The 16,709-nt window shown below is 49.7% G+C and overlaps 6 protein-coding genes across 6 annotated transcripts; 1 reads left to right on the top strand and 5 right to left on the bottom strand.

Moving 5' to 3' along the window:
- Nucleotides 1-240: 240 nt before the first annotated feature.
- Nucleotides 241-2,321, bottom strand: MIND_00776900 (SET domain-containing protein; the record flags this gene model as incomplete). Its single annotated transcript, XM_037364457.1, has 8 exons — nucleotides 241-582; nucleotides 626-1,090; nucleotides 1,143-1,238; nucleotides 1,283-1,416; nucleotides 1,465-1,564; nucleotides 1,604-1,732; nucleotides 1,780-1,895; nucleotides 1,955-2,321. The coding sequence occupies 8 exons, from the start codon at nucleotides 2,319-2,321 to the stop codon at nucleotides 241-243; spliced, it is 1,749 nt and encodes a 582-aa protein (XP_037220101.1).
- Nucleotides 2,322-2,669: 348 nt separating this feature from the next.
- Nucleotides 2,670-4,636, bottom strand: MIND_00776800 (F-box domain-containing protein; the record flags this gene model as incomplete). The annotated part of the gene is made up of 4 exons (XM_037364456.1): nucleotides 2,670-3,203; nucleotides 3,250-3,990; nucleotides 4,043-4,268; nucleotides 4,314-4,636. The coding sequence occupies 4 exons, from the start codon at nucleotides 4,634-4,636 to the stop codon at nucleotides 2,670-2,672; spliced, it is 1,824 nt and encodes a 607-aa protein (XP_037220100.1).
- A 549-nt stretch (nucleotides 4,637-5,185) lies between these two features.
- Nucleotides 5,186-6,946, top strand: MIND_00776700 (uncharacterized protein; the record flags this gene model as incomplete). Its single annotated transcript, XM_037364455.1, has 5 exons — nucleotides 5,186-5,374; nucleotides 5,421-5,515; nucleotides 5,566-5,747; nucleotides 5,796-6,282; nucleotides 6,331-6,946. Exons 1-5 carry the CDS (start codon nucleotides 5,195-5,197, stop codon nucleotides 6,944-6,946), a joined length of 1,560 nt encoding a protein of 519 aa, XP_037220099.1. The 5' UTR covers nucleotides 5,186-5,194.
- A 137-nt stretch (nucleotides 6,947-7,083) lies between these two features.
- Nucleotides 7,084-9,287, bottom strand: MIND_00776600 (Alpha-galactosidase; the record flags this gene model as incomplete). Its single annotated transcript, XM_037364454.1, has 18 exons — nucleotides 7,084-7,091; nucleotides 7,150-7,324; nucleotides 7,374-7,460; nucleotides 7,506-7,583; nucleotides 7,638-7,751; nucleotides 7,797-7,808; nucleotides 7,858-7,941; nucleotides 7,990-8,044; nucleotides 8,093-8,176; nucleotides 8,222-8,324; nucleotides 8,370-8,408; nucleotides 8,455-8,471; nucleotides 8,520-8,735; nucleotides 8,783-8,840; nucleotides 8,891-8,969; nucleotides 9,016-9,095; nucleotides 9,142-9,156; nucleotides 9,206-9,287. 18 exons carry the CDS (start codon nucleotides 9,285-9,287, stop codon nucleotides 7,084-7,086), a joined length of 1,386 nt encoding a protein of 461 aa, XP_037220098.1.
- Nucleotides 9,288-9,619: 332 nt separating this feature from the next.
- MIND_00776500 (uncharacterized protein) lies at nucleotides 9,620-10,698 on the bottom strand (the record flags this gene model as incomplete). The annotated part of the gene is made up of 2 exons (XM_037364453.1): nucleotides 10,649-10,698; nucleotides 9,620-10,592 (listed from the first exon to the last, which is right to left on the bottom strand). Exons 1-2 carry the CDS (start codon nucleotides 10,660-10,662, stop codon nucleotides 9,620-9,622), a joined length of 987 nt encoding a protein of 328 aa, XP_037220097.1. The 5' UTR covers nucleotides 10,663-10,698.
- Nucleotides 10,699-10,912: 214 nt separating this feature from the next.
- MIND_00776400 (uncharacterized protein) lies at nucleotides 10,913-15,948 on the bottom strand (the record flags this gene model as incomplete). Its single annotated transcript, XM_037364452.1, has 18 exons — nucleotides 10,913-11,295; nucleotides 11,349-11,574; nucleotides 11,622-11,680; nucleotides 11,729-11,814; nucleotides 11,871-11,924; nucleotides 11,970-12,490; nucleotides 12,540-12,836; nucleotides 12,884-12,945; nucleotides 12,994-13,868; nucleotides 13,929-14,180; nucleotides 14,228-14,465; nucleotides 14,516-14,661; nucleotides 14,715-14,736; nucleotides 14,785-14,857; nucleotides 14,906-14,925; nucleotides 14,978-15,037; nucleotides 15,082-15,210; nucleotides 15,258-15,948. The coding sequence occupies 18 exons, from the start codon at nucleotides 15,946-15,948 to the stop codon at nucleotides 10,913-10,915; spliced, it is 4,194 nt and encodes a 1,397-aa protein (XP_037220096.1).
- Nucleotides 15,949-16,709: the final 761 nt, after the last annotated feature.

Raw genomic sequence — 16,709 nt, 5'->3', positions numbered from 1 at the left:
CCATTACAAACTCGTCACTTCCTCAGAGATACTACTGACTACTTCATTCCTCTTATGTATGCACCAACCACTTCACTTGTTGTGACTCACTTCTTGAACCCTTCATTGGCTCCTCAATTTTTAACCCATTTTCTTTGCTATATTGCAGCAGGAAATTGCGTGAGTGGACGACGAATTACGAACAACCAACGGTCCGGTAAATAACTATGATACTTTCTATGTAGTTGAGGGACCCGAGTCTTACGGACTGATGACCTCCGCGATGCACCTCTCGCATTGGCATGCGAATTTCCATCCCCGCGCGAGTTCTTTCCGTCTCCGCAGCCGACAGTCGACGATGCTCTCCTCCGGTTGCGGGTCAACTATGACGTACGCCATCGAAAGCTCGTCGCCCTTCTTCATGTCCTTGTTGGCGATGACGGTGAGCTCGTTTGTTTCAGAGGCGAAAACAGGGCGGACGTTGGGAGCGCAAGAGTGCGGGAGGTAAGAAGAGATGGAGTAGACCGCTGTGCCAACTTGGTGTGCCGTCCCAAACGGCGTACGTGTTAGCTCGGTTTCTTCTGGACGGAGAGTCGATGGAGGCTATTGATCATCAGCCAGAAAAAAAGGGAAAAAAGCCACGAACTCGGTCGTCTCTCCCCTTTTCGCCATAGCACACACCGAACGCGTTGAACACAAGTTTTCCAAGAAGTGACTTATGGCTGTCTTCAGCGAGGAATGCTTCCAGCCCGGGCAACGTCGTCTTGAGCATCGAGACCAGCAGTTCATATTCCTGCTCTGGCGGGGTGAGTGGCCCTGTTGTCCATCTCTCTACATGGTCCTCAATACGATATTCTGCAATGTCGGCACCAGCAAAATCAGGGGCTGCCGAGGCTTCTTTGGACACAGCGGTCAGTTGTCTGGCGATGAATTGTGCGACAAGGAGGGCCCCAGCACGACTGTCTTTCTTGAGATAGGCTGAAAGATGTGCTTGGGCTTCCCTTCGAGCATCCAGAGTTGCTGGCGACATTGCGAGGCCCCCGAGTTCGACGATAGCAGGCAGGGGGAGGGTCAAGCGTGAAAAGGAAAGTATGCCATCTTGTTTTCGCAGCTTGTAGGCAGATTTGGGAGCAAAATGTCAACTTGGTTCCGTCAGATGAGACCAACGTTTCGGGAGCTGTTATGGTACAGAAGCATTGGATACAATGGGTGCCTGCGTGTTGCAAGTCATAGTCCAAGCAGGTGAGCATTGGGTTTTCCTACATGGACATGAGATCAATCAGTTTGATAGTACATTACTTACTTTGTAGATGACGTCGCCAGCAGCGACGTCCTTGGTCAAAACAATGCTTTTTTCAGGGCCGAAGGTCACTGGTGCTTCAGGCCGCGATTGTATAGTCACATTCGCGGATTTCGGGGGGAAGACCTCATAATATGCTAGCAAACTCAGCGTCTATCAAACTTCCTGTGAGAACCCATGCGTACCTCCAATTTTGTCGGTTAACTGGCCAAGAGCGAAAGCGCAAAGCAAAGAAATGATATTAGAAAGAGGATTCGTGCGGAGCGGAGGCAAACTATGGAGTGGCTACAAGGAAGCAGGCGTATTGGAGCCCGGATCGGTGACCTTGTCCCACTCCTGAGACGATGTCTCTGACGGTGGCCCCCTGGTAGGGCTCACATCGCCAACATCGTCGATTCCAAGATCTGCTCCAGATGATGCACTCACGTCCAAATTTATCAGCCTCAGAATGAGCTAAAAGCAACAGTCAGCGAAGCACAACAAAGGCATGGGAGGCATACCTTGACAATCTCGTCTGGGACCGTCTTTTGGTAGATAGCCAGAAGTTCTGGCGGGGAGGGATAGACCGCTAAGGCGCGGTAGAAAGACAATGCGGCGGTTAAATGGAATGCTTCGCCTATAAAGCCGCATTCAGTGGAAAAAAACATGATGTTTGGGGAGGGGGGGTCAACACACCTCTAGTTGCAAGCTGCTCTCCCATAGCGACCTGGGTCATAAAGTAGTTCTCCCTCAGGTCTGGCCCGGGTTTTGTCTCCGCCTCGATTTGTTTCAGCGCCTCCCGCAATTCGTCGTCAGACACATGACTGGCGGCTTCCAGAGCCTCGCGCGACTGCGCTAGAGACTTGTCGACGCGTTTCTTTTGTTTTCCTTCATCCCAGTCAGCAAATTTTGGAAGAGGTGGGAAAAACGAGGTGGCCATACGCAATTGTTTGCGGAAAGTAGTATCTGTCCGCCGCTTGTAGTCGAAGTAGATGGCGTACGCGACGAGCCCGCAAACCGAGATGCCAGCAACCGTGAGCAATGGCGTTAGTCGGGAGGTCATGCTGGAAGTGGTTTGGGAAAAATCGTCATAAGTCACAGCGTGACTCGGACGAATATTCTGGACAGAACGCCAACTACTAGCCCATTGCCTGACTTCAACTTCATCTGCCTGCACATACAAAGCCTTCCTTCACCCGCAATCAGCGTTCAACTACTCTGGTACAAGTCTATCTGACTTGTTCTGCATTACTGGAGGCGGAACAAGCGTCAGCGATGTAATAGGTATTGTTGTTGTTGTTCCCCGGCGTAAAAACAAGCAGCGTCAACATGAGCTCCATTTCCACAAGCCGTTCGTCCACCGTAGAAGGATTTCACGGCCCGCCGAGGCAGTTTGTGAACAAGGAGCAAATTACTTGTAGAACCTTGTTGTTTCTACCATCTCCTGCCAATCTATCTGACCTCCTCGTTCCACCAGCTGTCGCCATCGATGACCTATCGGGTTTTCGAGACGCAGACACAGATCGTAGACGCCTTGCAGTGTCGATGCTGTTTGACATGTCCAGTCTTGAAGCTCGCCAAGTAGGTTGTCCGGCAGTGTCCTCCCTGCACTGCACGTGCCCGTGGCGACGTCTAGGTATTCGTTATACATGATAAACCGTTCACCAGCGCGCAGAACAAAGGTGTCTGGATCTTCATATGTTCCTTGGAGAGCAAGGCGGCCCGGAAAGCCGTAACCGTGCTCAAGAAGCCAGCCATGGTCACACGGCAGACCGCGAAAATCATGTCGGTGACAGTACATGTTGAAGTTGCGCCATGTCGTTCGTAAGCCCAACGGTCGCGCAACTGCATCAGGGCACCACCCACTTCGAGATATCACAGCATCCATCTCGTCATATGGTGTGTTGTACCGAGGGCCGGGAATTTCAGGGAGTGTTAGGGGAGACTGAAGTGATGTGAGCACAAGTATTTTTGCTGGATGGCAACCAAACCTTGGAAATGCGGATGGTCTCGGAGGCTTGTTGTCGCGCCTTCAGAGGGGGGAGAATTGCGGAGAGACTCTCGAGACGCCCATCGCCGTGGGCATATACCGCAAGTTCGCCAAAACAATTCCCGATTGCCACAACCCCCAGAGCATCATCAAATGCAATGACGGGAAGAGCCCATATGGCGGGTTCGTTTTCCCAATCCAGAGTCCACGAGTGGGTTTGAGGCGGGCAAGCCGCTTTCGGTATTGAACTACTTGGAACGGGCAAAGTCGCTACATGAACACACGGGAGCGTCTGATCTGCAAGATCTTTTCGGCAGTTTTGGCTGGAAGTTCTCAGAAACTCGTTGGCAGACACCCACAAGGCTTTTCGACCTGTGCTGCCCATGGTGAGTTTATACCAAGGGAAACGTGCATCGTATGGGTCTCCCGAAACTCCGCGCCAGTTAATTGCCCTGACCATGTGGTAATGAATATGGTTTGGCGGGGAAGATTCATTTAGTTCGATGCTCAGTTCAAGTTCCTGGAGGCCAGTCGGGCAGATGACGAGAAGGTGCAATTGTGTTGATTCGTTTCCCGTAGCGGAGGGCGGACACGAACGGACACAAACTTCCCAAATATCTGGCGTGCTCTGAAGCGACTCGAAGCTCAGACGGCCATTCTGCGGGTGCCTATATATGGCTAACTCCGTCGTCCTGATTAGAACGAGTCTTTCTCCCCATTTCGTCATAAGATGGGGAACCGACTACTCCAAGCGGTTAGCCATGTTACTTTAAAAAGTAACACCGCAAACGCACTCTGCGTTTTGGGATGTCGAGGCCGCCTGGAGGGGGAGGGATATGAATGACTTTGTTCTGTACCCAGTCAACAAGATGGGGGATATTATTGCCACGGCGAACAGCACATCCGACAAGGTTTCCTGCGAGCATCAAGACATGCGAAGAGCCGTGGATTCGCGCCAAGTCAACGAACGCGTACTCTTCAGAGGTGCGCTCCAAAGCAAGAATGTGTGTGGACGGCAATCTTGATGATGCGTCAGCGAGAGAGAAAATTAACTGAACCACCCACTCGGTCTCGACGCCCAAAGCAAGCACAATTTTGTTCTGTTGTACCTCGATTTTGGCAGTTTTGACACACCCCGGCAGATATCCTTCTGCAAGCGCCCGAGGTGGCCCAGGACTCGACAATAAGTCCCAACAAATGATCTTGCTTGAATGATTGTCAGAGCAAGTCACAAATAGGAACCCGCCCATGCAAAGCTGTAGCCAGGTGATAGACTGTGGTAAGCGTTGCTGAAATACGATGGACGGTGTCGATGCCCCTGATTCAGAGGCGGACCTGTTTAAGAACTTTAACCGACGTATAGTCAACACAAGGGTGGCAGTATCCATCGCATTAAGATCGTCATTGTGCTTCAATGGCGAAGAATTACATTGGCTGAGCAGTTCTTTCAACAAGGCACGCCAAAGTGTTGCATCTTGAGTAATTCGCAGCATCTCTTGACAAACCTATAAGAAGATGTGAGCGGCTGACTCCAAAGTCAAGATCAGTAGACCTGTTGTAAGTTTAATATATTGGGGATTGAAAGTTCAAAACAAATGAGAAGCAGCAGTTCGTCGTTTAACTGCGTGAGGAGCATCCCCGACTCTCTCTGAAAGAGAGAAGAGGGTTTTGTCTTGATTAAGTAATTGCCCCGCCAAACTCGTTTCCATGCGATCGGTGAGCTTTCCCACAAGTATGATTGCAAGTCCAATTTGCGTCCGAAGTTCAATTCAGATGATGCAGTGACTCCGACATTCATTTTACTTGTTTTGTGGTTTGTCATCCAATTGCCATCTGAGACAACCTGTGGCGTCAGAGTCGGGGACTGGCGCCTTGTCGCCATTACCGATGATTTAACTGTGTTGTCACAACCTGTCACAAATTGGAATGTTTATGATGTAGCCAAAATGTCTGCAGCTCAGCCGCTCGCTCTGCTCGATCCTCGCCTCACTAGGCACACAACGCCATCTGAATCCACCCCTCCAATTGCGACTCTCATCCGCCGGGATTTGACTACCCCCATCGCTCGAAGCTCAGCGAAACGGTCTATTCACGACCATGACGCATTTCGCTGGCGCGCTAGTCAAGTTGACCTTCCTCTTGAATCTTTGTGTATCATCTCACTCCGCCCAGATTGTCGAATATATATACCAAAAATTGGACTCGCCCGAGTTCTGCAAGTTCAAGCGCGATAGAACCGCCCTTGCTCTCTTTGTTCGCATTTGCTTGTGAGTGTGTTGGAGACCTACTAGTGATAGTCTGCTAAAACTCTCCACAGCTCTATGAAAGTCCCGCGCTTGACCAAGTTGCAAGTTACTCACTATGCAACGGCGAATAAAAACGACAAGGAAGACATTGAAGCCTCAATTGCTTTCGAGCCTGAAGGGGAATTGGCCTACGTCTCGGTAGCTGGCCGATTCAAAAACACCTTCTTTATTTGTGATATCTACTCCGCATTAGGTGGGTTATGCCATATCTTGGTTTATGAAGAAAAATGACCCACGCTAGGCTTCGTTATTGCGGAGACGGATCCCATTCGCCTTCCAGATGTTTGTATATCGGAGGACAGATTATTCCTGGCGATGTTTCGTTTCGTTGCTGCCTATTGTCGATGGATCTACGTTTTGTGTGGGCGGGCCAAGGATGATGAAGACACACACAAATGGAAGACAAGAGCGATTCAATCAGAGCAACCCCCTATCCAAGACACTGTTCTACCGAACACGGTTTGTGTGATGTATCGGCCTGAGCCGCAACACCAGACCGCTGCATCGACTGGTAGTCAACCACCATATGTGATGCTATCATTCATCGGTCCCAACAACGGTGGCCGAAACCCATTGAAGCATTCAGCACGCTCAATTCGCTTCAACCACATTTCTCAACTCGTCAATGACCAAGATCTGGGCCTTGACGTCTATCGCACCCCTCGGGAATTAGCAGGCGTCAGCAACTCGCACCTTGGTGAATGTGCAGAACCTTTCCCACTTTTAGTGTAAGCTTCCTCGATGCACCATATATCCCTTGTTTATGTTTTTGTTAGTCATGCCAGCGAGATCAACACCCCCAACGGACAGACCGCGAGTCCAACGCAGGTGTACGGGATGTCGCTGGACGCAAGAGCAGGACAACACCTCGCACATTTTATCCTCACCAAGGTTTTGCTCGAATTCCTAAAGGACACATGTGTTGATTGTCGCTTCATCTTGCATGTTGCACATGAGTTTGGAGGCGACTCGCTCGAATATCGAGATCTTGCACAACACCGCATCGACCAACCCTTACCTCCCGCTTTCTGCTATCTTTGCCACGCCTGCTCACGAAATCGTCCGGGCCTCTTGGAGTTTGCCTGTAAGGGTTGTCGAGTATACTTCTACTGCTCGTCTGCATGCCGCGCCCAGGATCAAGAGCATATTCCGCATTGTGTTAGCTCGAGCTTATGCGCAAATTGCTTGACTCTCAAACCAAACAAGACGGACACTTGGTTGTCATGTGAAGAATGCAACAAGGTCGATGAGCATGTGCCAACGCTGTATTGTGGTGAAGTATGTCGAGCCAGCGATCGAGAAAAGCACAGAGCATATTGTGAGGACACAACAGACAAGGGACCTATCCCTGAGATCTGTCAATTATTTTGGGATGCTCACTTGGACTCGTAGTACTTATAATCGATAGACCTATAATTATAATGACACACATGACTGCCAAAAGTGCCCACACATGAATAGACAAAACAAAAAACTTTCTGCTTTTATTTAAATAAATTTCTTTCGCATGTGAGCAAATAGTGTTGGGCTCAGCCACCTGTGAATGCAAGTTATCGCTAAGCGGATTCAGAGTAAGCCCCAGACGAAAGACATACCGACACGGGTTCCATTCTGGTCCATGCACTCGACCCACACAGCACATTGAGGGAATATCCCACCAGGCTCATCGCCGGCGTCTTCCAACAGAAGCGCAATGACGCCATGGGCGGGGACAGCGTGGGCCGTGAAGTTGCGCACCGCCGTGCCGTTATCGGTATGAGACCAAAGATCCTGCAAAGAAGGATCCAAACACAAGTTTGCAGCTGAAAGGGGCACGCACCCGTACAGAATACTGTCGTCCGGCGCGAATCCAAGGCGATTCAGTCAAGTTGAAGAACATGTCTGCCGGCTCGTTGAGTGTGTTGAGCTAAAATCGGGTTAAGATGAGGAAATCGGTCCAGCGTGGGCTTACGAGCATGAAAACAGTGCCATTCTGTGATGGACCACTCCAGTATTGCGCAGGGAACGAGTTGTTTGACGTCCAATCCGGCTCCAGACACACATCAGTGCCACAAAAAAGCAATCGCTCAAAAATGTAACTGACGTTAATTCCCCAGCGAAATGGCGAGATACTCTTCCCGACCACTGGGTCCTGGTTGATGGCAAGAATTTCCTTGTTGGTGAGGATCCCAAGAATATCGGGGGTGATGGTGGAAAGCTATTTGGGTCGTGAGCCTTGATCAATCAACTCATGTTGCTGTACGTTGTTTCCAATCTATGCACCTTGACATCAGTCCATTATCAAAAGCCAAGTCCGGACTCACGAGAAGAGGCGATTTCAAAAGTGCCCACGCTGTGAAATGGGACTTGGCTTCATCGAACGTAAGCCCGCCGTTTCCAAGCTGGAGCTATGGAGTACGTTGTCAGCAGGCGTTGTTTCAGCATTGTGGCCGCACAATGTCCAGATCGTTGTGGCCATAAAAGTCCGTGGCCTGCGTGATGAAAGAGTTGCTGGAAAAAAATCAGAGTCTTGTCTCTAAAAGGATGCCGAAACAGCACAAGTTGATGCTAGCCGCAAGGGTGTCCCACTGTGGAGCGATGTCGTTCACAGTACGCCAGCTATGTCCCATCGTTGCGCCCCAGCTGTGGATGTGTCAGCCAGTCATTTTGAAGGTGTTAGCCACGTACAGCCAGACTTGGCTCCACCCCCACTCACAAAGGGAAAAAACAAAAGGTTTCTTCCCGCTGGTCTCCGCGAGCGATGCGATAGCATCTGCCATGCGTTGATATTCTGGTCAATCTTAGTGTCAATAAAACTACTTAGTTGGCTACTCACTGCCCATCATGCCTTGCCGGATAATATCGTCGAAAGGGACTGCAAGCGAGTGAGGTCCGTCTGTTTTCTGACATGTACTACTGACTGGCGCAATTGTCATATCTGTGTTTGACTGTCAGAACAGCGAAGTACCGAGAAAGGCAAACACACTTGAGCAGATCGAAACCCCATTCTTGGAACTGCGTGATGTCGCGCAGCTCATTCATGAACGAGCCAGGGTACCCTGCACAAGTAAACCATCCAGAGTCGCTGGATGCCAGCTTGTCAGCACCGAAACCGTCGATGACTCGAACATTTACCCATACTAGAGCGAGGTAGGTTAAGCCATCCAAAATCAAGAACAATACACTTACGATTCCCGCGCGGCTTGGAGGATTGTGAGAACAATGAATATTCAGCGGTGCACCACTTACAGACCCAGAGCGTGAATCTCACTCGTCATTGCGGTGATGTTCGGGAAGCGAACCTTGTCTGACCTCGAGTTTAGACTGGGCGCACATATGTACACAGCAGAAACCAACCCGGAACAAGATCGCCCGAAGCAGAGCGGTTCTTCTCCGCCCAACAGTCGTCGATGTTGATATACTCATAACCAGCGTCCTGTTGTGCAGTTAGATGTGATCACAATATGCAACTGGTTAAGCACTTGAAGCCCAAGGGATTTAATAAGCGTTGCGGTGTTGAGGACCAAATTTTGGTCAATGTTGCATTGGTAGGCATACCAAGCTGATAAATGCCTATAAGCATTACTGCTCGCGGTCCAAAGACGCACTGTTGTATCCCAGAACTGTGTGCATAAGAGTCAGTGCTGATATCTTTTGCGAAAAGAAACACACTAGGCAATTTGGCCACCCCATTGTTGAGCGCGTTTACCCTCGTCAACACGGCCAGTGCCAAAACACTATGCAAGGACCACATCTTCCCCTCCAGTCGAGCTGCTGCTTCCCGTCTTATACTGCTCCACAAGGCCGAGAAACGCGCGTCGAGAATTCAGCCCAACAGCGCATGACCCATACGACCACGACGTAAGACTGAACAAGGCAGTCGGATTTCGGGAGAAGGGTATGAGGCCGGTGCACGGCCAGCAGCCCATTGGTATCAAGGACGTCCAAGTGGCAAGTCGAAGTTGCTGGAAGAGGGATATTGATGACTAATGGTGATGGCCGTGGCGTAGTTACAGACTTTTCGGGCAACGTACTATACTTGGAGTAGATTCTAAGTCTGTTGTCTGGTCTCCGTCAATTCACAATTCAATAGTCATCATCGTCGTCGTCGTTATCCTCATACCCACCATCATCGTACCCTTGGTCCTCATACTCGCCCCCAAATTCCCCAGCATCATCAAACCCTTCCAGTCCCTCCTCTTCAAACTCGTCGCCGAGATACAGCTCGCTCAGTCCCAGATCGGCGGGGTCATCAATGTATTCAACGTGTGCAAAACCACTGTGGGCTTCATAAACATCCCCATCAAACAGCTCGGCCTCTTCTCGAGTGTCGGCAAACTTGCTATAAGAATCGTGTTCGTCGTCTGAGTCGTCTGCGCTATAATATGCCTGCAAATTGGACACATAACCATCATACGTGCCTGAGAAAGGCACATGACTGTCGGTGCTTGCAATGGAGGAGGCATAACCATAATGATGATTTGCCTCGCGATACCCGGAGAACGCTGAATTCATATGACTTGAAGTATAACTGCGGCTGCTCGAGGAGGATGCCGCTCGACTGTGGGTACTAGATGATGGCTGATGAACACTAGCAGGAGATAGTGACGTTGGAGCGGTCGTATGCATATGTGTGCGATTGTGAGACGGTGTTGTGTCAGTAGGCGTCTCACGAGAGTAGTAGTAGTAGTATCCATTATGCGTCGATGGCCAATGCTCATGATGCCTATAAGCAGAGTTGGATGTGGTATCGGATGCACTGTAGTATCGACCGCTCGAACCGCCAGGATGTGACGCCTCATGATCACGAGCATAACTAGAGCCAAAGGTAGCCCGAGAAGATGGATAACCAGAGGCCCTCTCGCCGTAGGCGCCGGCATTGCCAGAGGGTGTCGAATGATTCAGGTACAGTTGTGTTCTTTTGTATCCACTAGAGTCACGGGCGTTGGGATCGTAGTGAGAAGAGTGTCTGTCCAGTTCACGCTCGAATTCGCGTCTGTTATCTGCCCAGGGCTCTCCATACTTGAACCCATACGAGAGGAGTTCATTGAAAGTCAGCCTTTTGCAGCAGAGGACATGGTCAGTATGTGTAAAGTCGTATTCAAGCCAATGCACCTGTTATGGGCCATCTGTGGCTGGAATTTCGAGGACGTGGTGAAAGTTGCTCACAAACAAATTCATGATAAAATGATTCGATCATTTGATGTGACTCACCTACACTTTCGTCAACGCTTGTCTCAGCTCCCAAGAGCTTACAAGACGAGAAGGACTTGCCAAACACTTACCCTGGTGTTTATGCCCAATAAAAAACCGCATATTTTTCTTCCGGTTAACGTCTTGTCAGTTTTTACATGTCCATGAACTTGAAGTACAACATCTTTAAGGATAGCTACTATGGTATAAGTCGATCTGGCTTGTCTTCTTTTGTGCTACTGGAGATGGAGCAAATGTCAGAGAAGTAGGTATCGTTTGACCGGCGTTGTTGTTGTTGTTCCCCAGTGTAGAAACAAGGAGCGTCAACATACGCTCCATCTCCATGAGCCGTTCGTCCACCTTGGTCAAGCGATCGTTGACCGTCGTTTCCAACTGCTGCAGCCTTCGCTCGATATACTGCTCGTGCTGTTCAAACCGCTCTTGGAAGTCTGCTTCGCGCTCTTCGGGCAACGGCAGCTGACTGCGGACGAGGTCGTGGAGGTCCATGTTGTGATTCCCAAATGAGATATGTTTCCTAGCTTCGCACGCGTTACAGATGAAAGAAGGCTCTGCGGGGATGTGAATGGCATTCCTAATCACAAATCCAATAGAAAATGCGGACCTTGACATTGAACGCAAAACCAGCAAGGTTGCGACACAGTCCTTCTGCATACCCGACAATTTGGTGCGGGTTTATGCCGCTTCCTAGGTTCTTGGTCACTGGGATCAGCGAAAAACTCTCTTGATCGTTTCAAGGCGGCTTGTGCATCTCGGAATGTCCTTCCAAAGTATCGGATGTGTACAACGCGCTTCACTTTCAATATGTCGTGGTTTGGTAAATGCGCTTTCTGTTCTCGACATTCATAAACATCCCCTGTTCAGGACAGCAACATACCGTGAGCCCAGATGGGACGACCTTCACTGACGTGCAGCTTAAAGTGTCGCAAAAGTCAACTGTTCAACAGATGAGCTGCGTCAAGAACATCGTCAAGCGACGCATACCGGTATCGAATGTGCCCTCCAATCGACATGTCAAGCATATTACCCTCGTTCCTCCGATATGACCCTGACAAGCATCACACGAGACACTACAGCAGAAAGAATATTAGACTTGTAAAACAAACGGGATGGAGCCAAGGCATACTCATGGTCTGTCGTGAGTCTTATCTGACGCTCAGCAACACTATGGAAAAACCGGCTGCAAAGCAACATCAGATTTGCCACTAATCAGGTGAAATCGGACCTATCGGCAACCGTAAAACCCTTCCTTAACATGCCTAACTCTTCCTGTTCTACCGCCGCCAACGGTTTTCCAAATTGGGTATCACGAATATAGAGTTCAATGAATCGCTTCCGTCGGGCAGCGCGCTGTTCAAAGAAGGCCCACGACCATCCTTGCCGGCTTACAGCGTACCGAACTGCTTCGATTGCAAACTTCCACAATGCTCTGGAAGGCTCTATTCCAAGTTCGGAAGGGGCCGGAAAGAAAGTCAAACAGTCTGGCGACATCCTCTTGAATATGAAAACTCCGGGATGGGTTCGGGGGTCTGATTCTTCGCCCCATGTCCCTGTCAGTGAGTTGGTGTCGCTGGTCCACGAGCCGGAGAAGTACAAAGGAGCGTAACGTGTCGGGAAGCTCTGCTTGAATTTGAAGCCAATGGTGTCCATGTTTTGTTGATTATTGCCACATTCGCCTGCGATGGTGAAGTCGGACATGTTGGCTCGCGAGGCCGCACCAAATGTGAGCGAACCGGTCGCGGTAAGCTGAAAGTCATCCATAAGCGTTTGAAGTGTCACGAAAGTCAAAGCATACATCCATCGAGATCATCCCTGTTGTTGGAACAACTGAAGTGCCAACATACGTGAAGCCATTCCACGTTCCAAGAAGAGTCCTCAACACAGCAGATGGACGAGTGGTCCCTTTCTTAGGCTTCGTCGGCGCCTTGTAAGCATCGAAATCGACCTGTTGCGCTCCAAGAGGGTAATTGAGGATCTTGGAAAGATCTACACTTTGGTCTTCAAGGTTGTCATCGTATGGGTACTCCGCTTCGTCTTGCGCAAGGACAAATTGTGGGTCCCACAATCCATCTGGGTCATGAATGTGTTGGAACTATGCAGTTCGAATCGATGAAGATAGGAAAGCCGACGGAAACTTACCAACCCATGAGAAAATGTCTTGAACTGCTGCTTGGGATCATCCTTTTGCTGCTTGAACGTCTCTGTCAACGTTCTAAATATGTGAAGCAGCTCAATGGTCAAGATGATACCTTCTAATAGTGTCACCCGATCTCTCGCAGCCAGTTCCAGCCAGTTTATTGTATCCGCAGAGTCCCAGAGTTCGTCTGGATGGACTGCTTTATTCTGACACGCCCGTAGAATCTGAAAGTCCCTCGACAATAACAAGTAAAGGAGCGGCATCAAAAAACGTTCGATGCGGCCTTGACCAGTGACAAGATAGAGCGTGTTGAGCGCGTCAATATCGTACTTGACAGCTTCTAGGTTTCCTCGCAACCTCGCCTCCTCCCCGTCAAAGTATGGCGCAAATTTCTCCTGTAGCGATTCGTTGATGTAGCACGGATTGACACCAGAATGCAGTGTGGTGACGCCATGGTAGATGGTTTCGAGATATTTGTTGACTGCGACACGGTTCTCTGGCAAGACGTGCAGACGAACGGCAAACATCTTCGCAAGAAGTTCCCTGACTTTGATCGCATATTGTTGCATTGACTGATGAAATCCAACAGCCCAAAGCGCAAGCCACTTGGTGAGAGACCAGTCGAGTGGCCGAGAAGATGTGAAAGTATTCGCCTCGAGAATCGTGACCCAGCCCGAGCCATCATCGTCCAAGGCTTCACTGATACTTTGTAGTCGCGAAACTGAAATGTATTGCAGCGCCCAGTCGTCAACACCAGCATTTTGCTTGTCTGGTTGGTGGTCCTGCGTCGCGGCTGCTCCTGGTCCGCCCTCTTGATAATGGTCGCGCAACGCTAAGACGAAGTGTCGAGCTTTAGCACTGCTGCGCCAACCCGCGTCTTTCCAGATGTGATGGACATCAGGGTCAAGCAAACGGTCGTGCGGACCGGAGCTGAGTGCTGATATAACACGATCGCCCTCCCGTTCAATAACCTTCGTTAATTCGTCACTGACAAGTAGTCAGATCAATAAGTACCAGGAATGATGAAATGAGGGGAATTGGACATACACGATCTGTCTCTGTTGAACCTCAAATTTACGAGCAAAAACAGTCATATTCCGTTCGATGGCAGCGTCAGGATCCGTTGTCAGCTCGTCTTTGAGATCTTCCAGTCCGAATTTGGGCCCGGCACTCGAGGTCCCTTTGGCATTCTTGACACCTTTTCCCGCAGAAGTAGATTTATTCTCCAGCTCGTTGAGCTCTTTGAGAAGTTTGTCGTCATCTTGGCACGCTTGTATTCCTCCGCGTTGTTCTACTACCCTATTCCGAATGTTCATGATTATTCCAAGGAAAGCTTGTGACTGTACCTCGACATTTCGCGTTGCTCTGGTGTCATAAACTGTTGAAACATTTTCATCATCATATCCATCTTCGCATTCATCTCCTGGGTTGTTTTATCGACGGCGCTGATTGCCCGATTGGCAGCATCAACACCAAGGGCAGTATGAATACTAAGCGCGAATTCAAACTCTCCGCGTCGTTTGGTGAATGCGCCGACAAATGCGGTCAATTTCCCAGCCCAGATGCCTGACTTGAGCACCTTGACTAGGAATAATGAGATGGCCACTACAAATCTTTGTTAAACAAGGACCTACCAAGTGTTCGTTTTTTCGTGTAAGTGTCACAAGCATTTGCACAGCCTTTAATATCTTCGGCTGTCATTTTGACGGTCTCCTGCATACGACCCCGGATGGAAGAACCATCCGGTGCAATCTCTTCCGCGTCTTTGACATTTTTCAGCCTAGGCATGGATATTATATTGGGGCAAAGCACATTGACTAATTAAATACTCACTGGGTCAAAACCGCCATCATATCTGCGAATTGTCAGCGGAGAGAAGTTGGCAATAACAAAAAAAAACCACCTCTCATTTCCACATGTAGTGAGAGGATCAGTTTGTCATTGGCGCGTCGCTTTTGCTCAAGACTCCACACAGCCTGTAGAAAAGTGAGTGGCTGTGGATACACCAAGGTGCATAGACGCACCTTGAATGCGAGAACTGCGACTGAGAAAGATTTGGGGTTAAAACCGGCATTAGTAGCTACAAGTTAACATACCTCCAATGAATGGATGAACCTTCGCGACTTCGTCTAACGCGCTGAATAGTGCAGGTAATCCTGGCTATATGAGACTTCGGGTAAGCGAGAGATGTATCGCGCACCCTCCACCAAACTATGAATGCCAGATTCAATTGCATCCATAGCACCAGCGGCAGTCAACCCAGCCACAACTCCCGTTACGAAGGTTTCTGTTTGACTCTCTTGCGCCTGAGCTTTGATGAAATTGCCCTCTAGATAAATATTAGAAAACCTCAAAAAATGTTTGTCATGTATTTACCAACTACTTGAAGAGTCTTGTCAAATTTCGACTGAGTCGGCGCAGTATTCGCAGTCTGCCATGCGGCAGCCAGATCTTTGGACATCTCATCATCGGGAACTTGACGTTGAGACGGCGCTGGTGGGGGATCGGGAGGCGTTTGCGGTGTTGGCGAGGCACTCAGTTGGCTCCCGGTCATTGACATAGCTCCCAGGTATGAAGGTCGTGGAGAGTGGACTCTGGCACGGCTTGGTGAGCGACCACTAGCAGGCAGCTCATCGGGTTCGGGAACTATAAATGGGACTGAACGACTGCTCCCAAACGAAATTGTTCGCTGGCGGGACGGAGGAGGAGGACCAGCCGGTGGCGAGTACACTTTTCCAAGAGTTGTCGACGATTGCGATGCCTGCCGACTGTGGGCGCCCAGAAGGCTGCTGTTACTCCGGCTGGGAGCAGACGACTCGTTTGTCATCGTTAGAGAGCGTTGTCGCGATGGATGATTCCATTCGGGAGTGGAGGAGCGGCCAGAAGACATGGAGCGCACGCTATTGGGAGAGGAGTCTGCGTATGGCGGAATGAAGGCGATACGTGGGTCCCCGTCATGTTCAGGAGGTGGAAGTGCAGGTGGAAAATCGTTATCCGCTTCAGAATCACTGCTATGACCACGCAGACTCTTTCTGCTCAGCTTTTTGAGCAATTTAGGGATCGGCATGGTGGGTGGCGGGATTAGAGGGATTTGGAAGAGCCCAAAACGAGATGACTAAGTTTACTTCAACGAGAAATCGCATCAGTTAACGTTGACTTCTGGAAGCTATCGACGTGAGCGCTCGGAGGGCTCATCGGCCGGCGCTGATGGAGAATTGACTATGGCAAAGGATGAGCGCGGGATATTAATGGACTTGTATTACCACCCACACGGTGCAGTACGGTATCCATGTTTTCTGTGTTCCGTGGAACTTGAAGGTGAAGCAAAATACGAAGTGACACCGCCCATAAGCCAGATGCGATCTGTCAGTCCTCCCAGCGGCTCCTTGAGCGGCGTCAGCGTGAGACCAAGAGCCTGCGTGAGCGCAAGGATATACGAGTGCCCGTGGACCCTTTGTGACTCATTCGAAGTGGCGGTTGTGAGGAAAAAACACGATGACAAATCAACCTCTATTTTAGGAAGGTGAACTGCCTAATTCGAGTCAAACATGAAATTCCAGATTTTGCATAGACAGAAAAGAAAAGAAATATTCGCTGCTAACGGCCCCTAACGACAGCTTCGTACAGGAGCTCAGACCATTCGGACTCAACAGGACTCAACGTTACTAGTTAGATGAAAGACTTACATTGTCCCCCCGTAAGATGCAAGGAGAATAAACAATAATAGTATACCCCTCGGGCTTCAGCGCTTCAGCAGCAATGAAGGATCAAACCACGATAGCGTCCTCAAATTTCTTATATATTATATATTGCCTGTGAAAAACCATG

This window comes from Mycena indigotica (assembly GCF_014461135.1).
Source record: "Mycena indigotica strain 171206Taipei chromosome Unknown Mind.scaff0006, whole genome shotgun sequence".
NCBI classification, from domain to species: domain Eukaryota; kingdom Fungi; phylum Basidiomycota; class Agaricomycetes; order Agaricales; family Mycenaceae; genus Mycena; species Mycena indigotica.
Note: the sequence above shows the minus strand (reverse complement) of the source record. Positions and strands in the feature narration are given on the sequence as shown.